The 22,589-nt window shown below is 35.5% G+C and overlaps 1 protein-coding gene across 5 annotated transcripts in view; it reads left to right on the top strand.

Annotated features, from left to right (window-relative positions):
• LOC130664906 (protocadherin Fat 4-like) overlaps nt 1–22,589 on the top strand; it is a 160,240-nt gene that overhangs the window by 65,321 nt on the left and 72,330 nt on the right. For 2 of the 5 annotated variants that reach the window (XM_057465089.1, XM_057465090.1), the window contains exons 26-27: nt 16,939–17,048; nt 17,142–17,305. The exons of 2 other annotated variants lie outside the window; for them this stretch is intronic. In XM_057465089.1, the coding sequence (XP_057321072.1) occupies nt 16,939–17,048; nt 17,142–17,305 (274 nt within the window). Of the gene's footprint in view, nt 1–16,938; nt 17,049–17,141; nt 17,306–22,589 lie in introns of those variants that run through there. One more of the 5 variants, XR_008989480.1, reaches the window with a different exon arrangement.

The raw sequence follows: 22,589 nt of genomic DNA, 5'->3' as shown, positions 1-22,589 counted from the left end.
TTGTTCCTTAGTTTTAAACATATTGTCAGCAAAAAATTGAAAAACCCAGTCTTTAATGTTTTTCTCTGATATTCCATATATTATTGCTCTGACCTAAGTCAAAACTCATTCTAATCTTGATTTTAATCACTGACATTGATTTCTGCCTAAATACGTGTACTTCAGAGAACATAATCGACAATAAAAATTTAAAAGCCGCTGATTCATTAATGATTTTTGATTCTTAACTTTTAAACTCTAGCATAAAACGTTACTTGTTAGATCTTGAAAAGCTCATAAGAAAACGATCGCATGTAATAGCATTTTCGAGTTCGAAGAGCTCGAAAATATATTCACAGTGATGTTTTCAAGCTCCTTGAGCTCGAAAACAGCGGGAAGTTTTGGGGCTGGCCCGCAGGGCGACCACTGGCATTTTTCAATCGAAATGTGTCCCCGTCTATTCAAAAATTATCGACATACGACCGCGAGTTGAACGCCATCTACGAGGCTGTAAAATACTTTCGGCATGTTTTCGAAGGCCGGCATATTACAATATACACCGATCATAAGCCGCTTCAGCATTCTTACAATCAGCGCACCGAAAGAGCATCGCCTCGGCAATTTCGTCGACTCGATTTTATCGATCAATTTACCACCGATATTCGACATGTGTCGGGTACCGACAATATTGTCGCTGATACATTGTCACACATCGAAGCAGTATCTACTGCTATAACGTCGCAAGAACTTGCCGACGCTCAACAAACCGACAATGAACTTCAGCAGTTGTTACCTCAAACAACTGCTTTCAATTTAAAGTCGATACAACTCGATAACGGACCTGCATTGAATTGTGACACTGCGTCAGGTACAGTGCGTCTATATGTTCCAGAGCCGCTGAGAAAGAAGGTGTTTAATTCACTGCACTCGCTAGCTCATCCCGAAATCAAAGGATCATCAAAAATGGTCTCCAAACGATGCATCTGGCCGTCAATTAATAAAGATTGCCGTGAATGGGCGAAATCTTGCATCGATTGTCAGAAGAATAAAATTCAGAGACACGTGTCATCATCGATCGCCAGTTTTGAAACTCCAACTGAACGATTCGAGCACATTCACATCGACCTAGTGTCTTTAAAATCGTGAAGAGGCTTTTATCAATGTCTGACTATCATCGACCGATTCACGAGGTTTCCTGAGGCTGTCCCGTTATCCAATGGAACTGCAGAGACGATAGCACATGTACTATCGCTGCACTGGATTTCACGCCACGGAGTACCAAAACGCATAACTTCGGACCAAGGTCCGCAATTCAAATCGTCATTGTTCCAGTCGCTATTAAAAATGTACGGAATAAAACACCTACACACTACGCCGTATCATCTGCAAGCCAACGGTCTCGTTGAACGTTTACACAGTCAGTTTAAGTCAGCACTTTTGTGTCATCAAGAGTCATGGTATGACGCATTACCAGCCGTTGTGCTCGGCTTACGCGCTGTCTGGAAAAACGACATACAGACGACCCCCGCTGAATTAGTATAAGGTGAGTCAATTCGTTTGCCTGGTAAGTTACTCACTCCTAGTAACAAAACTACACCTCACGATATTATCAATACCTTAAAACGTCATTTCAATTCATTGGCACCGGCCGAAATGTCGCGTTACGGCAAGCATTCTGTTTTCTGTTTCAGGAACTTTAGTAGTTGCAGCCACGTACTGGTACGAAATGACCAGGTTGGACCATTTTTCTTGCCGCCGTACGAGGGTCCATATCGTGTAATAACTTGACACGATAAATACTTTATTGTCGATTTTCGAGGACGACAAATCGCCATTTCAATAGACAGATTGAAGCCGATTTATGAGGCGAATTCAATCGACACCGCGACGATGATAACAAACTTCCAGCCGGTTAACACAGCAACCGAGACCCAAAAACGCTGAGTCCGGTTTAATATTTAAAAATTTACACCATTTAATTTTTTTTTTTACATAAAAGTTTTTTTACAAAGTACTAATTCACTACTTTATAATATTCATCCATTGAATTATTTATTTATTCATATCATTTGTAAATATTCCATTACTTTAATGATCGTGTATTAAATTAAAAAAAAAACAAAGGGAGTTCTGTAGCCTTGCTACTGGGTGATGCGATCGACAAAATTCGGCAGTTTAAGTCGAACATCGATTTTTCATGTATCCATCTCTATCTCATTCGTGGAGACAATAAGTAATAGACCGCTGGACTGCATACACGCATCTAAACATATTTATTTACTGTATACTTACAATTACTTTGTTACTTCGTTTGTTAAATAAAACATTTGATTAACGTAATTAGTTGGTTTTAATAATTTATAATATTACCTCAACCACTAAATATATATTGAGACAAATCGCCTTTCTCTTTGCGATTCTAACCAGCAGCCACCAGAATCCGCGGGTTGAACCCTGGCTTAGGCTGGTCTCTACGAAATTTTTATTTTTGCTGGGACAGAGCAATGGGCAAGAACCCGCACTTATTCCAACACAGCAACGTATGATAAAACTTATCAACTTACCTCACGGCTTATAAAATTATAGATTATTCTTATCAATAGTCGAATTACTATTTGTAACTTAATTAATATTTATTGCATGCCTTAAGCGCGAGCGTAGGTATGCTCTACTCTCGCCTAAAAATAAATAAACTGGGTTCCGTCAGAGTTTTATTCAAATAAATAATAATATATTGGTAAAAGTAGATCGGCCTTTATACCCCAATCAAATAAAACATCAATGGTCATTTTTCTAAATAATGAACAGCTGGTCCAACCCACAATTTGGATAAAAAATGAATTTTTCAGAAAAAATCCTGTAAAATACATGTAACACTCTTCTTGTAATCTCCATAACTTTCGAAAAACAAAACTAATTCTTTTAAATTTTATTTCAATACATCCATAAATTGGTTCTGACAAACTGATTGAAAAACCACAACTCTATTACTATTCGTTTGATTATAAAATAATACAATATGTACTGTCGAGGCTAAAAAATTTACATTTCAGGCTGCCATATATAAAAAAAATATATAAACAGAGTTAGTGAAGACGTGCTTCTTTTATCGGAGCGTGCTAGATAGCGTTAGCAAAGATTCCCATTCTATCCGCGGGAATTTTTTATTCAATATTTTCTATTATAATAAATTAGTTTAATAGTTCCTTAAATGTAAGCAAAAAAAGAGAAAAAAATAAATAGTTAAATAATTAATTATAAAAAGTAACCCCAATAGCCAGAGTTTCTGATCAGAAAGTTGGTGTATCTGAGTTGCGACCAACTTGACGACAATTTTTAGCTTGTGTAACTGTTGACTACAAGTTGGCTGCAAGTTGCTGAGAAACTTGGCGACAATCTACTGCCGCAACCTGTTACCAAGTTTTGAGCAACTTGTAGACAAGTTTTCGGCAACAGTTACACAAGCTGAAATAAGGATGGAAACGGAATTCAAAAAATCGATTTTCGATTTTTTGATTAATCGTAATTTTTGTAATTATAAGAATCGATTAATCGTTGTTCACAATCGATTTTAATCGATTTTTTCGGTTATTCTATCATTCAAGCAAACTATTGCATACAATATGATAATTTACTTAAAAGACAAAGATTCAAAACTTATATTTATATTGTAACTTTTATTTCAACATATCCATACTTTTAAGCTATATCAACATACAAGAACAACAATTTAAAATATTCGAAAACAAACACTTAAACCTATTAGATCTAAATGATTTCTCCGTACTTATCGTTTATACTTGACATATTTGTTGATTTGGTGTTTGTTATGAATCACAGGAACTTATTTGGAAATTTAAATTGCAAACAGCGGTAAAAAAGACTATTAGTACTAAAAAATATGTAGTCATGAGAGAGTTATTAAAAAAATGTAAACAGTTATGTGTTACTAGCGATAAGTTATTAGGCATAATCACACACAGAGAATTTTACGGTATTTTTTGCATCAAAAATTTATAGAAAAATTACTATAGTCATAGTAACATGAGGACATTTTGATCATAGTAACAAATGATACTGTAGAAATTTTTAAAATACATCGAACAGAATTTACAAGGTGCATTGTAATTTTGAAAAAGCAACAGACAAAATTTATACCAACTGCATACTAAATATTCTGATTTAGCCTGGTAAATTTGACTATGCAGTTGGTATGAATTTTACTTGTTGCTTTGTCAAAATTACAATGCACCTTGTGAATTCTGTTCGATGTATTTCAAAAATTTCTACAGTATTGATAATTTGTACAATAATTCCATACTGTCCTCATGTTACTATGAATATAGTAATTTGTGTATAAATTTTTGATGCAAAAAATACTGTAAAATTCTCTGCGTGAACAGATCTCATCTTTATATTTTCCATTTGCATGAAAATAGCATCTGCGGACTTTGGTGCGCTGCTGTTGCGACGTCAACCGTACTAAAGTCGGAAGCTTGAAGTCGATTATCAATCGATTTCGATGACGATAGTTCGATTGTAAAAAATCGATTATTTTGAGTGAAAAATCGATTTTCGATTAAAATCGAAGTCGACTTTACCATCCCTAAGCTGAAAGTTGTCGACAAGTTTCTCGAAAAGTTGCCGTCAACTTATGGAAATACCAACTTTTGCGGTTAACTTGGCGACGGGTTGCGGCAGTAGATTGTCAATTCCCAACAAGTTGCGGCCAACTTGGCTATCAGGGAAGCGGCCCTGATAGCCACACCTTTGCTTAGCAAGTTCTGCAGTGCAATGTTTTCTGACTTTGGAATTAGTGATTCGGTTTGCACTTGGAATTAGTGAATATTCACTTATTTTCACTTATCCATGTTTAGAGAGTAATGAAAAATGAAATGAAATAAGATGTTATAAAAATTCGTCTTTATTACTTGAAAGTAAATAATTTTTATAAAATGACTTAGTAATATCGTTATGTATGTAGTATATTTTTGCGTATGTGTATAATTCATTTTTGCAGAACGCGTTAATACAGTCTAACGCAGAGTACGTTAAGAATAACGTGCTTAGGCCGAAACTGTAGCATACTAAACCATGATTTTTTCCGAATACGTGGTTATTTACTTTTTCTTTTTTTCATTATATTTTTTCATATTTAAGAGCAGTCTGTTACTAATTACGATAAAATGCTTTACTGATGAGTCCGATGACGTACTGACAAAAATTTTATGAAATTTTTTTATGTTTAGCACTGTTTCTCGACTAAAATTGCGTATTTTTTATTGGTAATAATCACTTTTATCTGAGGCAGATTTTATTGCATATTTTCGGAAAGTAAAATGATCGCTGAGCTTATCAAAATTTTTTTTTTTACCGATTAATTACTTTTTTATATAAAAAAAAACATTAAATAAGAGTGAATAAGCGTACCCTCGCAGATTTGAATCACGGTGGAAACACGGTGGGTTTGTTCCATTGTACCACTGTGATTACACGGTGTATCCACCGTGATTCTACGGTGGCTTTGCCCCCGTGCATACACGGTGTTTTCACTGTGATTACCCGGTGGATACATGGTGAAATAGCCCAAAGCCACCGTGGAATCACGGTGGATACACCGCGTAATCACAGTGGATACACTGTGTATACCCGGTGGTCAAATGGAACAAACCCACCGTGGTTACACGGTGGATCCACAGTGTTTACACTTCCACGGTGTTTCCACCGTGATTCAAATCTGCGAGGGTATTGAAAATCATAGCTGGATATAGTACCGTTTAACTGTAATTAAATTTTTTGACTGGCAATTATACTCAAATTCTTTATATTTAGATCCGTCATTTTTTAAAAATAAATATCTTAATTAGAGGTTGAAATTAAACGTGAAGTTGTTTAGTATCGAGTATCTCGAAATGATGCGGCCTCCGATTTCTGATTGGTGAAAATAAAAGCGCACGCACACACTTTAAATTTCTAGTTTTGTAGAGGTTGGATACAGATGTAAGAAAAAATAAAAAAAAAAAAGAATAGGAGTCTTTATGAAAAAATTAATAAATCGTAACGTAAAGATTCAATCTAAATAATTCGCCCCAGGAAAAAAACATCAGACCTGATCATGCGTTAATCTCATGCATGAATATTCGCCAGCCATGAGCGTTCGTGATCATGCTTGGCCGGGTATGATTATGCTTTCTCATGCATGATCACGCATGCTCACGGCTGGCGAATATTCAGGCATGATCATGCTCGAGCAAGCATAATCACGTTTGACCAAACATGATCAGGCCTGATCAAGCACAATCCCTAGATGTTCGAATCTCCCGCGCTTGCGTTTCACGTCGCTACTCTGAGCCCGGTTAATTAGAGTTGCGTCAGCGCGTTATCATGCGCAGGTGGCTCCACCGTTCCCATTCTTATCTCAAGCTCCGCCCTCTCATCCAAGTGGGGATGAAGAAGAATACGAAGCCATCATTGTTGAAAACTCACCGACGCTACAAGCCACGTGTTTTTTTGTCTAAATTATAATCTTTTGCAATCGCGCGATTATTATCAGTTATCATCTCCTATTTCATATAAATTAAAACGTGAATAATTTTCACTTATTATTTTGTGATTATTTAAATTCATATCAACGTAAATAATCATTAAAATAATTATATTCATCTCACCGCGTGGTTGTTGGTTTGCCGCCAATCACCATCTTTATCTCACCTCACCGCGTGTTACCGCGTTTAGTATTTTTTCTCAACATTTATACCCAAATTATTAGTGCAGTGTCTATAGTGTATATAATATAATAAATAATTAATTTATTAATACTATTAAAAATAAAATAAAGTGTTGAAAATTATTTACTTTAATATTAACTCATCAACACCTCAATCCCGCCAATTAAGCATCCCAGCATCTCATCTCCTTACTTAAATTTAATTTTTAAATATTTAAGCAAAATAAACACTAGAATAATTGAAAAAAAATAAAAATAATGATAATTCAATTTTAAATTAACTTATTTTGTTAGTATTGATGGATAGTTAATGTTTACTGGCTGAGAAGTACTACTGAAATTTTACCCGTGACGAGTCCCGAACCCACGACCGTCGTATTATGAAACACGGCCGCTGTCCACTAGGCTGACCTGTCTCGTTCAGGTTACGACGGTTCTTAACATCTTTTAAAAACTCAGGGTTTTTTTTTCTTATTAGCTATCATCCCGACTGGACCACGTGCCAGAAAAACTCAGGGTTGTAAAAAATAAAATATTATTTGAATTCAGTCTCGATTTGGTTGTTAGATTTTTTTTTAATAACGAATTAAAAGAATTCTAGTTATAAATTACAAGCAAATTTAACAATTAAATTAAACTTGAATATAAATTCATAAAATAACAAATGCAATTGTATTGATTATCATTTTCAATTTCGCAAGAATCTATTAATTCAATTCTTCAATTAATTAAAAGAAAAATTTTTTACTTAAATCTATTTTAATTATTTGTTGGAAAGAAAAGATTAATTTTATTTAGTAATTAGATCAAAATTTTAACTACTAACGTCAAAACAAAAATAAAGGTTTAATAATTTAAATTTTTTCATCAAAAATATTTGATTATCCCTGATTAACAATTTTAATTAGTTCCGATTAAAGCTTGATCGGATTTTGATTGTATTTTTTTGTATGATCAGGCATGACTTTGCATGAATCATGGTTAACTGCGCACGATTCATGCTCGACCATGCTTGGTCTTGCCTGAATCATGCTTGATCATGAACGCTGGTTTTTTCCCAGGAGCTATCAAAAAAATCCATATGGGAATCTAGTCCAGATTTCTATGTGAGTTCTCACATGGCGTTTTCAAGTAGATTCCCATATGGTTTCCTATATACTTATCCAGCATAGATCCCAAAATAGACTCTCATATGGGCTCCTATGGGAATCCACACCATGCCAAAGCCATATGGGAATAAAATAGAATCTCATGTGGATTTTTGCTTCAATTTCCCATGGGCATGTGTATTATGTCTAAATAGGAATCCGACAGTTTTCTATCCGGATTTCCCATGTGGGAATCCGGATACTTATGGTTTCCTACATGGATTCTTATTGGCAGGGAGCGCGACGAAATCGACATCTGATGGTTACAAAAAATCATGCTCGAGAATTATAAAAGATATATAAAATTAGTGTAAAAAATCAAAATTCGTTATAAAATCAAAATTGAAAAAACTTATAATGATATAAATAAAAAAGTGAAATTCTATTTTTGATAGAGAAAATTAAATTAAATATATTCGGATAAAGAAATTAAGTTTAAAAAATTTTAATAAATAATAAATACTGTTATTTTAGAATAGAACAAAGTTAACCGATAAAATCAAAACAAATAATACATGACAACTACAATGTTAGAAGTTTAAAAAATAGTGGAATAGAAAATTGAGTTTTTTAACAAAATTGAAGTAAATAATTTTATTTTAATTCATGATAATTTGCTTGTGAATCGTAACTAAGAAAGTACTATAACTTATAATGTTTTTTTAACCTTCCGTTACACGCGCTTTCTCTAGTGTCTCACTCGTATTCACGCCAACTTTATTAGGTTGAGTAGTGTTGTGCGGGGAATCGCCTGTCACGTCCGGGGTAGGTATTTTAATACTTAAATTAGATAATTTGCGGTTATCGATGCACAATAAAGAAATCAATAAAAGAAAATAGCGGGCTACTTTGTTCCCGTTTAATTAATACACGTCAATTTAGACGTTAAAAATATATTAAAGCAACGTACTCAGTATCGAGGGTGGTTGCAAACATGAGTCGTAACTCGCGCTTATTATGCTTAGTATATTATTTGCCTACCTTAATGGACGTGATTTGTTTGATGGTAATTCGCCGAGCGGATGCGAATTCTATCGGGTTCCTAATTTATTTACCCTGCATGGCTACTAGGGTATTAGGAATGAAAGAGAGGTGGTCTGCCGGATAAACCTCGAGAAGTCTTATTCTCTACGATTTGGAAAAGTGAAAGGTTTTGTGGAGTGATGAAACTTGTTTTAGAGAAAGAGAAGAATATATTCTGTTACCAGTGTGTTTACAATGCTTATTAATTCCTTTTACAATCTAGTGTTAGTAATGCGGTAGGTTTTTAAGTAGTGCGTTTGCTTACCCCTTTTGGGTGTGACCCGTGAATCTTCTAATCACTTGCAATGAACAAGTCTATTCGCGACTCGAATCAAATTCGGAACGTACTCACAAGTTGAGCGTAATTCCTTTTAGCGAATCGACTCCCGCACCGTACTCACAAGTTGAGCGTTGTATGCGGAAATACTACTCATACGGAGCGTTGATTCGCCACAGAGTCCAAATGGGGTACAGATCAGTGTTTTGATCACCGAAGAACGTACTCACAAGTTGAGCGTAATTCTTTCAATAGCGAATCAATTGCAGGGTACTCACAAGTTGAGCGTTGCTGCTGCCACCATGGGGCTCAATTCGCTTGGTGAATCAACTTCTCTGTGACAATTAGACCTGGATGATGGTATTATTCGAGCGTAGAACAGACTTGCTTGCACTACTGAGTTCAGTCTTTACTTGGTTACAACTGAGAGCGACTGACTGTCTTTGGAAGATTCTCGGGGGCTTATATAGATAGATAGATAGATAGATATATTATTTATTTGGCCATGAGATCATAATACCTTGTAGCCATACATAAGAATAGATACATTTTAACATTGGTTTAGTACATAATATTAATATTAATATAAATATAAAATATGAATTTAAATTTTCCTGATTAAAAATACTCATTCAGAAGGATTGAAATGAATATTTCTAATTAGGGCAAAGTTAAATTAGATTAATTTAATCTAATCAGTTCCAGGTTAGAAATAATTATATAATTTCTTAATTAATCGATTCTTGACTACGAAAATAGTTGAATGCAGCGTTACGAAATTCATTAAAAGTATCAAGATTTGTAAGATTCGGTGGTAATGTATTCCAGATGCGTATTGCTGATACGATAAATGACTTATTATAAAAAGCAAGATGGCTAGTTGGAAGTCTTAAATAATCTTGTCTTACATCTCCTCTACGCAACATAGGTTGCAAAAAAATTAGTTCATCACGGAATAATTGACATTGATCTAAGTTAATAGCTTTGTACAGTATGCAAGAGAGCAAATAGTTTCTTCGCGTTTTCAATGTAAGCCATCCGAGCTTATTATAGTAAGGTGTAACGTGCTCGAATCTACTAATTTTAAAAATAAAACGTACACAAGCATTTAGCTTGCGTTGTAGTTTACATTGCTGCTTTTGAGTGATATTTGTGTAGATTAGAGCACAGTAATCAAATATCGGAAAAACAAGTGTAGTCACTAATTTTTTCCGTATTTTTTCACTAAAAAATTCATTATTCATTTTTAATTGCGCAAGAACTCTCATACTTCGCTTACATACATTATCTATTTGATCATTCCATGAAAGCGTACTATCAAGTATTACACCCAAATATTTCACAGAGCTTACAAAGTCAATCACCGTTTGGTTAACAATAATTTTATAACAAGATTTACATTGATCAAGATTAACATTATATGAACTACCAAAAATTAGACATTTTGTTTTATCTGAATCAAGCTTAAGGTCATTATCATTGCACCATTCACAAATAACTTTTATTATTTCATTAAGTTCTCTGATTGTAGTATTAATACTAGCAATATTACATGATGAATAAATTACAAGATCGTCCGCATAAAATAAATACTTACAGCGAAGTAATTTGCCTAAATCAGATACATATAGAGAGTATAATAGTAGCCCTAGAACACTACCTTGAGGAACACCTCACGTACTGTTCTCCAATTCGACGTTGTACAATTCAGATTATCACGTATTGCTTGTTTTCTTTGATTAAGGTCACTAGCTATCCATTGTAAAGACTTATCTGATAATCCCATACCTTTTAGTTCATTAATTAATTTAATATGATTGACTGAGTCAAATGCCTTACTGAAATCAAAGAAAACACTAATTGTGACTCTTGAATGATCAACTGCAAAACGAATATCATCTGACAATCTGGTAATAGCAGTTTGCGTATTCATGCTTTCTCTAAAAGCTGTTTGAAATTTATCTATAAAATTATTATCAACAACATATTTTAATATCTGATCATATACACAACGTTCGAAAGCTTTACTTAATACACATAAAATTGATATCGGGCGATAATCTGAAAACTTCTCAGAATCTCGCTTTTTAGGCACAGGCACTACAAATGATTTTTTCCATAATTCTGGGAACTTACAAGTAGATAAAGACCAATTAAATAAATAGGTCAATAGATATAACATAAAAATTAACATTATTTTATAACATTTAATTGAGAAACCATCAGCGCCAACAGAGCTAGATGTTATTCTCATAATTGACTTTTTAACTGAAACACTATTAATACGCAAGAAATTGAATTGTGATTGTAATTGAGATTTAAACTGATTAGATAAATCTAAATTATCACTATTTATGTCACCAGTTTCAGCACAATTTATATAGTAGTCATTCATTTCATCTATATTAAGATTCAATAAGTGTTCACTTTCATGTGTCTTTATTAAACCAAGTTCTCTGAAGTCATTCCATAATGATCGCGAATTCTTTTCAGTCATGAATCTATTTTCAAGATAATTTTTTTTTTCCAACAGTAATACGCTTTTTGATTAATTTTCGCACATTCGAGTCCTCAGCATATGCAAACCCAGTCCTTTTGTAAATTCTGTATGATTTGCCATGCCTTCGCTGAAGATCTTTAATTTCGTTTGTAATCCAGGGTGCAAATTTACGCTTTACCAACTTAGATTTAAGTGGTGCAACATTATCTAAAATATTATTCATCGATTTGTAAAGATATTCATTTACAGCATCAACTGAATCCAAGTTATCATTAATTGAAATATCATTACACATTCTTTCTAAAATATTAATGTCAACATAGTTCCAGTTTCTATATTGTATGACTCGTGGACAGTGTTTAGGTACTTGATAATTATATCTAATAGAGATTAAATCATGTCCAGATAAAAATGGCTCCGATGATTGTTTGGAAGATATAATTTTAACAGGATCACTAATCATGCAAACATCTAACCACGTATGCGTCGTAGAAGTATGATGAGTTGGCAGATAAGGTACAAAGTGCAATCCAAAATTATCACAAAATCGTCGTAATTCTCGAGATTTATAATCATTTACACATAAATTAGCGTTCAAATCTCCTACTAAAATTACGTCTTTATAGTGTGGCATAATATCTTCCAAATCTGACTCAAGCACATCTAAGTGTCCAGTGTTTGGTGGCCGATAAACAGCTCCAATTAAAATTTTGTGTCGGACAGCTGACCATATCTCGATGAATAAATACTCAGGATGCTTCGGTAGTAAGTTTCCAGAAGACAAAATATAACGTGAAGACAACGTATTTTTAACATATATTGCAACACCACCTCCGATTCGCCCCCTATCATTTCTATACAACACATATGACGGTAGACGAAATTGTAGATCTGTGGCATTATCAGTCAGCCAAGTTTCTGAAATTGCAATTACATCAAAGGAATGCACTCGAAAAAATTCTTTGAATTCTGCAAAATGGCTATGTAGTGATTGCGCATTAAGATGGCATACATGTAATTTTTTAGAAACTGAGGTAGATAATGGCAAAACATTTGGCAAAGTTGGTGACACTGGAACTGCAACAAGTCAAACAATAAGACGACTAATTTCACCTATACCAGTCGAAGGCAAAACTCGGATAGGCTCTTAATCATCAGCAATTCTTACAAATACTGCAGAGTTAGCAATCCACAAATTTCTCGGTGCAAGTCTGGGAAATTTTTTCTTAATTTCCATACGAAGTTTATAAAGTGCAGAGGGATATCGACGGTGTATATAAATCTTATTTTTTGGTAGTTCGAGGTTAGGCATAAGAAGATCAGCAGTAGTCGCTTGCTTAGTATTTCTAATGCCAGAGATAAATTCGTCAACTTGATGTTTCGAATTCAGCTTCACTATGATATCCCTTGGCCGTTGAGCATTTGCACGCCTTATGTTTGATTTACCCATTCGCACAGTAGATCTAATTTGTTGTTCAGTGATTGTCAACTTCAAAGTATTTGAGAGACCTAAAACAACTTCACTTAGTTTTTCATGGTTACTCTCAGGAAAGCCAGATATGACAAATTGATCTTCAAGCGCTAGCGTCTCCAGTTGCAAAGTACGTAATTCCAAATTATTACTTGTAATGATTTCAGCTGCCTTCTCAACTTGCTTTAGAACCTGATAAGATCCTGCAGAGTCAGCCTCCTCCAACTTTGAAACACGATTATTAAGATCAACATAATTATTATTTAATGTTTCATAAGAAGCCATTAATTTACCAATCTTTTCATTCACAGACTGTATCGACGAAGCAATAGCACCAAGATCATCCAATTTCTCAAGTTTATCCAGACTGTCCAAGTTATCTAATTTATCTAGTTTATTAAGATTATCTAACTTGCTTAATTTAGCAAGTTTACTTTCAATATCCTCAGACAATTTAAGATTACAAACAGGACATGTAGTAATACCATCCTTGGCTTCTGCACGAGTCTTTAAACATAGCCTTACTTTGACACATTGCGAATGAAATCGATGTTTACATCGATCAGACGACTGTACCATCTGACTTGACTCATCGATAGCTGTACAGCAGATACCACACCACATGTCGATAATTATTAGAGTACCAGAATTAGACTGCAGATGACAGCAACACTGCCGGTATAAAACCAATAATTTTGCTAACCTCAAAATCACACCAAAATGTTATTAAATAATTATTAATAATATATTACGGCAATATCCAATAAAACTTATTATCACCAAATAAAAAGTAAAAATTTCAAATTAAATTCCGATCAAGGTTGGGAAAAACTAGAACTGTATAGCACCAAATAACTCAATATAAAAATGACAACAAAAAACGCAGCATATATACAGATTTTAGGGGTTTACTGCGCACCCTGAGTCTCTTGAAGGGATGTTTTAGAAGGTAAAGTGAATGTATGGTATCAAATGGGGTAGGTTACCCTTGGACATTCACTTCGTGACGCCACCAGATCTCTCCAATGCTTTCACCATAAGTGGGACATCCGAGAGATCTGGGTTCTGGGGTTGTTTTTCGTTAGCGATCGCAACACCTAATGATTTTAATATTTACGTAGCAAACGTCACACGCCGTATAGTGTGGGCAACAAAGGGTTAAAAAATAATTTTTAGGCAATGATAAAAATCACTATCCAAACCGGATTTGAATCAATAAAATATTGTTTTAACCTCAAACGATGAGCAAAGGCAAACATTAACGACACAATAACTATTATGAATTATTTTTAAACTTAATTTTCACGTGTTTTTTTTTCAACGAGAGCATGATTCAACGAAATTGTGCCGACAGCAAGCGCTGTGATCGATTCAGTTGTCCCCACCATATACTAGACTCCCTGCCAATATAAAACCGTACACTCTTATATTAATTCCTATGGATTCTCACATAAATCCATACTTTTCTATAAGAATTCTGATGGGTTTCCATACAATTCCACATAGATTTTTCTGATTAGAGTAGTGATCAAAGACGAAACATGACTTTACATGAGTTATACAGGGTCATGTATGCTCATGCCAAGTTATTCTCAATTGTGCGTGGCCATTCTCTTCGTATTATACATTCTCATCCATGATCATACATGATTAAATCCGATTTTACATGGTCATGTATGACATAGCATGAATTATGCGCGACTGTTCTTTCCTAGTCATGCATGGTCATACATGATTAAGCATGATTTTACATAGTCATTAATACCTTTGCATTATTCGTGCAGTGTCATGGATGATGATTCGTGATTGAGTTTGGTCATGCATGAATCATGCGTGACTATTCTTTCCTCGTCATTCATGATTAAACGTGATTTTACATGGTCATGTATGCCTTTGTATGAGCCATGCAAAATCATGCATGATCATTTATGATTGTGCTAGGCCATGTATGGTTCATGCATGATATTGCTCGTCATGCACGATAGATTATGGTTTTGCATGATCATACGTGCCTGTGCATGAATCGTGCAAAGTGATGCCTGAATCATGCACGATCATGAATGATCCATGCAGGGTCAAGCATGATTGTGCATGATGATTTTTTCCCGGGCGTGTATGACACGAGCGCTTAAGGCATGCTCATTTGGATTTTTCAAACTTTTTTTATCAGACTATTCAATAATCTTACCAGTAAAATAGGAAATAAATAGGATAAACAGTGATAGATGGAATAAAAGGAATTAATCAGAGAATTATGTAAGTTTATTGTCAATTATAATAATAAAAATTACTTACAAGAAAATGCAAGCGCTAGATATAATGTAGAGAGATGCGTGTCACAGTATAAAAATATATTGCGAGTATATCGCCGGTAACGTACAGTAATATTTAATTGAACTAACTTTATTTATAGTAATCAGTAAACTTGGACAATAAAGTATATCGCAAGAGAATTGCTAGTAATACAACTAGAACGCAAGTTAATTTCCCGATTTACAAAGTAATTGTCCGTATTAACAAAGTCGCAAATAAATTGCTAGTATATGACAGTAGAACTAAATTACACGTCTTATTGCTAATTGATCCAGGATCGAAGTGATTAACCGATAATTTAGGGCGTAGGACTCGCCTCGGGACTATCCCGACTTCACCCTTACGGACATGCGTCGACGTGATAATTAGTCATGTGACCATGGAACTATGACTTGTGTAGTTTCAGACGGCAACGAGACAGGGAAAATTGGGAACCGCAAGGCTGAGGACGAAGATGACAATTCACATTGTCTCAATATATATATACGTATATAAATTTTTCAACGAATGGTTTTTTTGAACTCTACTCAACCAATTATGATATCAAAATGATTTCGATGTTAAGAAAATCAATTGTGAAGATGATAAAGAAGAAAAATATCGAAAAAAAAAAAATTGAAAAAAATGTTTTTTTTTCAAATTTTTTCAAGAATTATTGTTTTTGATTGAAAAAATGAAGCTTGTCGCTAAAAAAAAATTTTTTTGATATTGAAGAAATGATTGAAAACCAAAGAATCGCTAATTATGCGATTTTTGGCTAAATCGATAAATCTAAAGCTTCGGATCACTAAGAAAGAAAAATCGCAGCGCTGTGAAATTTTCAGGGTTTTTTCAGGACACTTTAAGAATAAAAAAAAAGACGATATTCTTCATTCATTCGTTATATCTTATACATGATTGATCACAGCAAAAGATTGTTATTACTTGACATTCATACGAAATTCACCATACAAGTCAGTCACTTAAGTAAACGGGTAGCAGGCTAAACTTTCAAGCGCGAGGTCTACGGTTCAAATCCTGCACACGTCCGAATTTTTTTTTTTCACTTATATATAAATAATTATATACAATTGTATATAGTTGTATATAATTAAATATAATTATATAGTTATACATAATTAAATATAATTATATAGTTATACATAATTAAATATATTTATATAGAGCCATTTTTTATCTATACTTTCTGTACCCAGCTGGGCATGAACAGACCTGAACATGCCTGGCCAAGACTGGTCATGCATGGTCATTTTTCATGTCTGATCAGGCCTGAAGACTCATGCCTGTTCATGTCTGATCAGGTCTAATCATTTTTTCCCGGGTAATCATAAAATCAGAAGACAGCGTTTGTTTCTATAGTAGTATTATTTAGTGTCCACATTTGTTACAGCACATATTTAATTAAACGCAAACACAAGACGGACTAATTTCTTACTGGAAAAACTATTTATTTTTGATTGAATCATATTTTATTAACATTCAGTGTTTGTATTTATGTAGCTCACCACAATGATACAGCTTTACTGCAAATATATATTGTTTCTATCGATAATCGTGTCGCATTTACATTTAAAAACAACGCATCTTATATCACTGAAAAACGAATGTTGGTCAGTATAAATAATATTTAAATGCTAAATGCTTCAACTCTGTGACTTTACTGTGCTTTTTTATTTATATTTACTTTATTTGTGTATCTTTAGATTATAAGATCATTTACCAACATCTTCAAATATTTTTGCAATATTGACGAAATAAAAAATAGCATTGCTGAAAATGGTCATGCATTGGATAATCTTACAACACTTACAACGCATTTTATTGATATAGATGACCATTTACCTATTGATTCAAACATCATTGTTTCGTGAGTAGTATTTTTTCTTACAAATCGTAATCGATTCAAACACATACTGAAGAAATGCCATCTGGCAGCCAAAATGGAAGATAGATTTGTCAAAAATATTCAGTACTGCCCTGATTTTTTGTAAGCTAGCTCTTAGTTTAAAACGAAGGCAACCCTTTTTCACTTTTACTAGAGTTGAACCAATTTTTTAGAGTCAGTTTTCTAATAAGAGATTCGTAAACCGTGATTTAAATATTGTAAATATAATTATATATTTATAAACACGTGTACGAGTAATACTAATTTAATTACATATTACTAAAATCTCAGATTGACAAACTAGCTTTGAATAAACGTGATTATATCTATAGACCGACTGATTGATATTACATTTAAAGCCTGCTTGATATTTGTGTATATTTATACGCTCAGAAACGAAAAAAGGCCATTCGGCAGCCGAAATGGAAGGTAGAGTTTTCAATTAATCTATATAAAAAGTTTCATACATACATATCTTGTGATTCATGTTAGTGTATAGTCATGATATGAAATTAGGCTTGTTTTCCAAGAGTGAGGGTAAAAAAAACGACTATTTACGATAGAGAACTTCAAATAGTTGATTTGACAAAACATTATATAGGTAATGTACCAAACTAACCTTCACGTAAACAAAGTATAGAAAATTTAATTAGTGAGATTTAATTAGTAAAATTTAATTTAATGAGATCATGATTGTAATCGCTATTACGATGGATAGACCAGTAATAATTATAGGGCGTACAGGTACGTTTAAAACATCATTAGTGATAAAAGAAATCCTTTTAAAATAGAAAATAGCTGTGAAATTTACTGGTTACCTTGTTCACAATGAAATACAACTGAAAAAATTTTATTATAATGGGAAATGCATATGTTATGTGGAATGAACACCATATTTCCAACATTTTTTGATTTCATTAAAAATTTTCAAGGCTATCAAATTATTGGAAGAATTGGTCAAAATATAAAGTTTAAGGTCACAATTTAAAGCTTATTAGTCAAGCTTTAAAACACTTTTTACAGAAATTATCTATGAGCTTTAGTTTTAAAGTTATGTGAACTTTAAAAGTGAATAAAAACTGATTATTTCGAAAAATCGTAAAAATTTCAAACAGCCATAACTTCAAAACTATTCGAACGATTCAGCTCATCTTTGAACTTGATCAAGATAATCGCCTATAGAATAAGTGTAAAAAATTTCATTAAGATCCGATAAGAACTGTAGGTGCTATCGTAATGACAAGACCAGTGATAATCATAGGGAGTAGAGGTACAATTGATACATCATAAGTAATAAAATAAATACTTTTAAAATATAAAATAGCAGTGAAATTTAAAGGTTATTTAGTGCACAACAAAATACAACTGACGAAACTGGATTATAATGGGACATGCATAAGTTATGTGGAATGAAAACCATATTTTTATCGTTTTTTGATTCCATCAAAATTTTCAAGGCTATCAAAGTATTGGAAAATGGTCAAAACATAACGTTCAAGGTCATAAATTAAAGCTTATTAGACAAGCTCTCAGATAATTTTTACGGAAATTGTCTATGAGTATCAGTTTCAAAATTATATGAACTTGAAAGTGGATAAAAACTGATTTTTTTGAAAAATCGTGGAAATTTCAAACAGCCATAACTTCTAAACTAATCAACCGATTTAGCCCATCTTCGAACTTAACCGTGATAATCGCCCATAGAATAAGTATGAAAAATTTCATTCGGATCCGATAAGAATTCTAGGCGCAATCGTGTCCTCAAAACATGGTTTTATTACATATATATATGTAAGCAGCGACAATCCTCACAGTTCAGGCTCGTGGTTACGGGCACTTGGGACTTGGGCTCCGACGTCAGTGTAACGTCAATCGCACCCCCATAGATCGGCTACCCCCACCAGCGACGAATAGTAGGCCTAAAGGACAACGGGGAGAGATGCAGTTCCGGCGCGACCCCCGATACCCTCGTCACGTAGTGACATTATTGTACCACCCTCACTCACACTCTACCGATTGATCATATTGTATTCTTCTATATATAAATATATCTGCTGCCACTTGCGCAGCCATTTGTAATAGTAGTACCTACCAAATAAACTCTTATTAAAGTGAACTATATTAATACTTGCTTTTACATATCAGAAGTGCGATAGGAAATCCGTGCGCGAGTTATAAATAGTGTGACTGTGAGTTATAAGTGAGGTGACTGTGAAATGGTGAAACAAACGGGTAATGTGCATTCAGGACGAAGTCCCTCACGCTACACTCCACCGCTGGAAGATAGGCAACGGAGCTTGTCTCGGGAGACGACGCCGTCTCGGTCGCCAGACAGAGATCGTCGTCGGCGATCGGTCTCACGTTGATCCTTGTCGAGAGGACCAGCACCCCATCACCATCGGCACGATCATGGGGAGCGCAGCTATCGTCGGGATTCATATCGATGCGGTAGCGAAAATAGAAGAGCCGAATACGGTGGTCGCGGAATATCATCACGCAGCACATCGGTCTCCGACCTTCAAGAGGCGATTATCAAGATTGCGGAGGCTATGAGAGTGCCAGCCAAGCGACTGAGGTCGCACAGCATTGCCGACGGACGACGCATCCCCACCTTTGACCCAGAGAGTGGCAACCAAACCATCCAGGTGTGGATCCAGAAGGTCGAGGAACTCCGGAGGATCAACGGATGGGATGACGTCATCACCGCCAATCTGGCGATGGATAAACTAAAAGGCACAGCGTACCAGTGGTACGAGAGACTAGACTCTGTCGCATTTTCATGGGAAAAATGGAAGATGAAACTCACCGGTGCATCGGAGAATGCCAGATAGAATGCGAGCGATGCTGGACCGTAAGAAGAGGTCAGACGAGTCGATGATGCATTATTTCTTCGATAAATCATCCCTTGTCGCGGCTTGCGGTCTTAAAGGATTGGACGCAGCCGACTGCATCGCTGACGGGATCACCGATCACTCCTTGAGTCTCACGATCGCGAGAAATCGCTTTCTAACACCAGAAGAACTGCGAGTGTTCCTGAGTACCATCGAGGAGACGGTGAAACCGACTGAACGACACCAGGCGAGAGAAACATCGAGGCATGCCCGGCACCAACGGAGCATTCCCCAGCTTCGCCGGCCTCACCCTGATACTATTAAGCGTAGTCAAGGGAACAAGAAGTTTGCGGAGGACAAGAAGACTGCAGACAAATCAACAGCACAAGTTAGGTGTTTCCGTTGTGGCGAGTTGGGCCACGTAGCGAACCAGTGTGTAAAAGCTAAGAAGGAAGGCGACAGAGAGAAGAAAGTCTTAGCCATCGGATCAGAGCCACGAGCCGGTGACTCGAGGTTCATAGACATCACCGTCAACGGAAAAACTCTGAAAGCATACGTTGACGCCGGTAGCCAGTGTGTCACACTGAAAAAGGGAGATACAAATAGCTTGCAGCTAGATATTAAGCCGACGGATAAGGTACTACGAGGTTTCGGTGGAGGCATCGTTCACCCGTACGGGATCGCCAAGGCGAAACTGCAAGTTGACCTCGCTGAAGGAGAGGTCAACGTACACATCGTACCAGACGATCTACAGACTGTCCCGGTAATTGTGGGGCAGCCATTTCTCGATTTACTAGGAGTCAGGACGGCATCAGGGGCTGGCGAGCTGAGAGTGTTTCACAAGGCAGCCGTTTCACTGACAGGGCTAGACACGCTGCCACCTCGTAAGGTGACATTACGGGCCACGGAGACGACAGTCATCCCGGCGCAGCAATCAGCAGACATCAAGGTAAAATTAAATGACAATTATATTGGTGATTTGTATATAGAGCTTAGTGTACGCGTGTATAATAAACACAATTGCGTCAATATTGCCGGTCATAAATCATTCTGATAGTCCACTCATAATAAATAAAGACAAAATTGTTGCCAGAGCTGAGCATGCTCGAGAGGAGACAATAGAAGAGCGCAAAGTTCGAGAAATTTGTGCGATGACGAAAATGGAAAAAGATAAAATACCGAGGGATCAAGTCCAGGTAGAAGGTCGAGTACCTGAGACTGAAAGGGACAGTCTTTTTCAATTGCCAGATGAATACAGAGATTGCTTTGCGTTTAACATAGGCGAGTTAGGGCAAACAAATGCCACAGAAATAAAAATAGAATTGACGTGAGATAAAGTCGTGACTTACAGGCCGTATAGATTGTCGTATGCAGAGCGGGAGCAAGTATGAGAGATGGTCAATGAATTAAAAGAAAACGGTATTATTCGCGAATCCAACTCACCGTTCTCAAGTCCTATTTTACTAGTCCGTAAAAAGAACGGCATGTGTGTTGATTATCGCGCGTTAAATTCAATTACAAAGAAAAATCACCAACCGCTACTGCTAATAGAAGATCAACTTAATGAACTACAAGGGGGCTCGTGGTTCACAAAGCTAGATATGTTTTCGGGGTACTATCAAGTACGAGTAGCGGAAGAATCGATTGAGAAAACAGCGTTCGTAACACCAGACGGGCAATATGAGTTTCTCCGCATGCCGTTTGGACTGGCGAATGCACCCTCAGTGTTTCAAAAACTTGTAAATCAAATAATATCATCTCTTAGAGGAAAAATTCATGTCCTTGCGTACATGGATGACATCCTCATACCATTAACAGATGTCCAAACCGGTCTTGAAGCATTGAGATTCGTGTTGGAACAAATACGGCATGCTGGGCTAACTTACAACTAAGTAAATGTACATTTCTACAAACATCGGTCGACTATTTATTGGTCTTGCCAGTTACTTTAGAAAATTCATACAGAATTTTGCTGTAATTGCCAGACCCTTAACTCTGCTAACAAAGAAAAGTGAAAGTTGGCGTTGGGGCGACGAGCAGAGAGACGCGTTTGAAACACTAAAAGAAAAACTTATAAGTAGACCCGTGTTAGCATTATATAAACATGGGGCGGAAACCGAGTTACATACTGATGCTAGTAAGATCGGTGTAGGCGGAATATTATTTCAAAAACAGGATGACGGAACGTTGAAACCCGTCGCGTATTACAGCAGACAAGCAACAAAAGAAGAAAAGCGATATCATTCTTACGAGCTCGAAACACTGGCGGTAGCGAGTAGCTTACAACGATATCGCGTTTATCTATACGGGATGCGTTTTAAAATTATCAGCGATTGTAGTGCGTTGAGAGCAAATTTTGTTAAGCGTGATCTTCTCCCCCGCGTCGCGAGATGGTGACTGCAATTACAGGAGTACGATTGTGCAATCGACTACCG

Source organism: Microplitis mediator, chromosome 3 (assembly GCF_029852145.1).
Source record: "Microplitis mediator isolate UGA2020A chromosome 3, iyMicMedi2.1, whole genome shotgun sequence".
Taxonomy (NCBI): domain Eukaryota; kingdom Metazoa; phylum Arthropoda; class Insecta; order Hymenoptera; family Braconidae; genus Microplitis; species Microplitis mediator.
The sequence above is the reverse complement of the archived record's forward strand: the minus strand, read 5'-3'. Positions and strand labels throughout refer to the sequence as shown.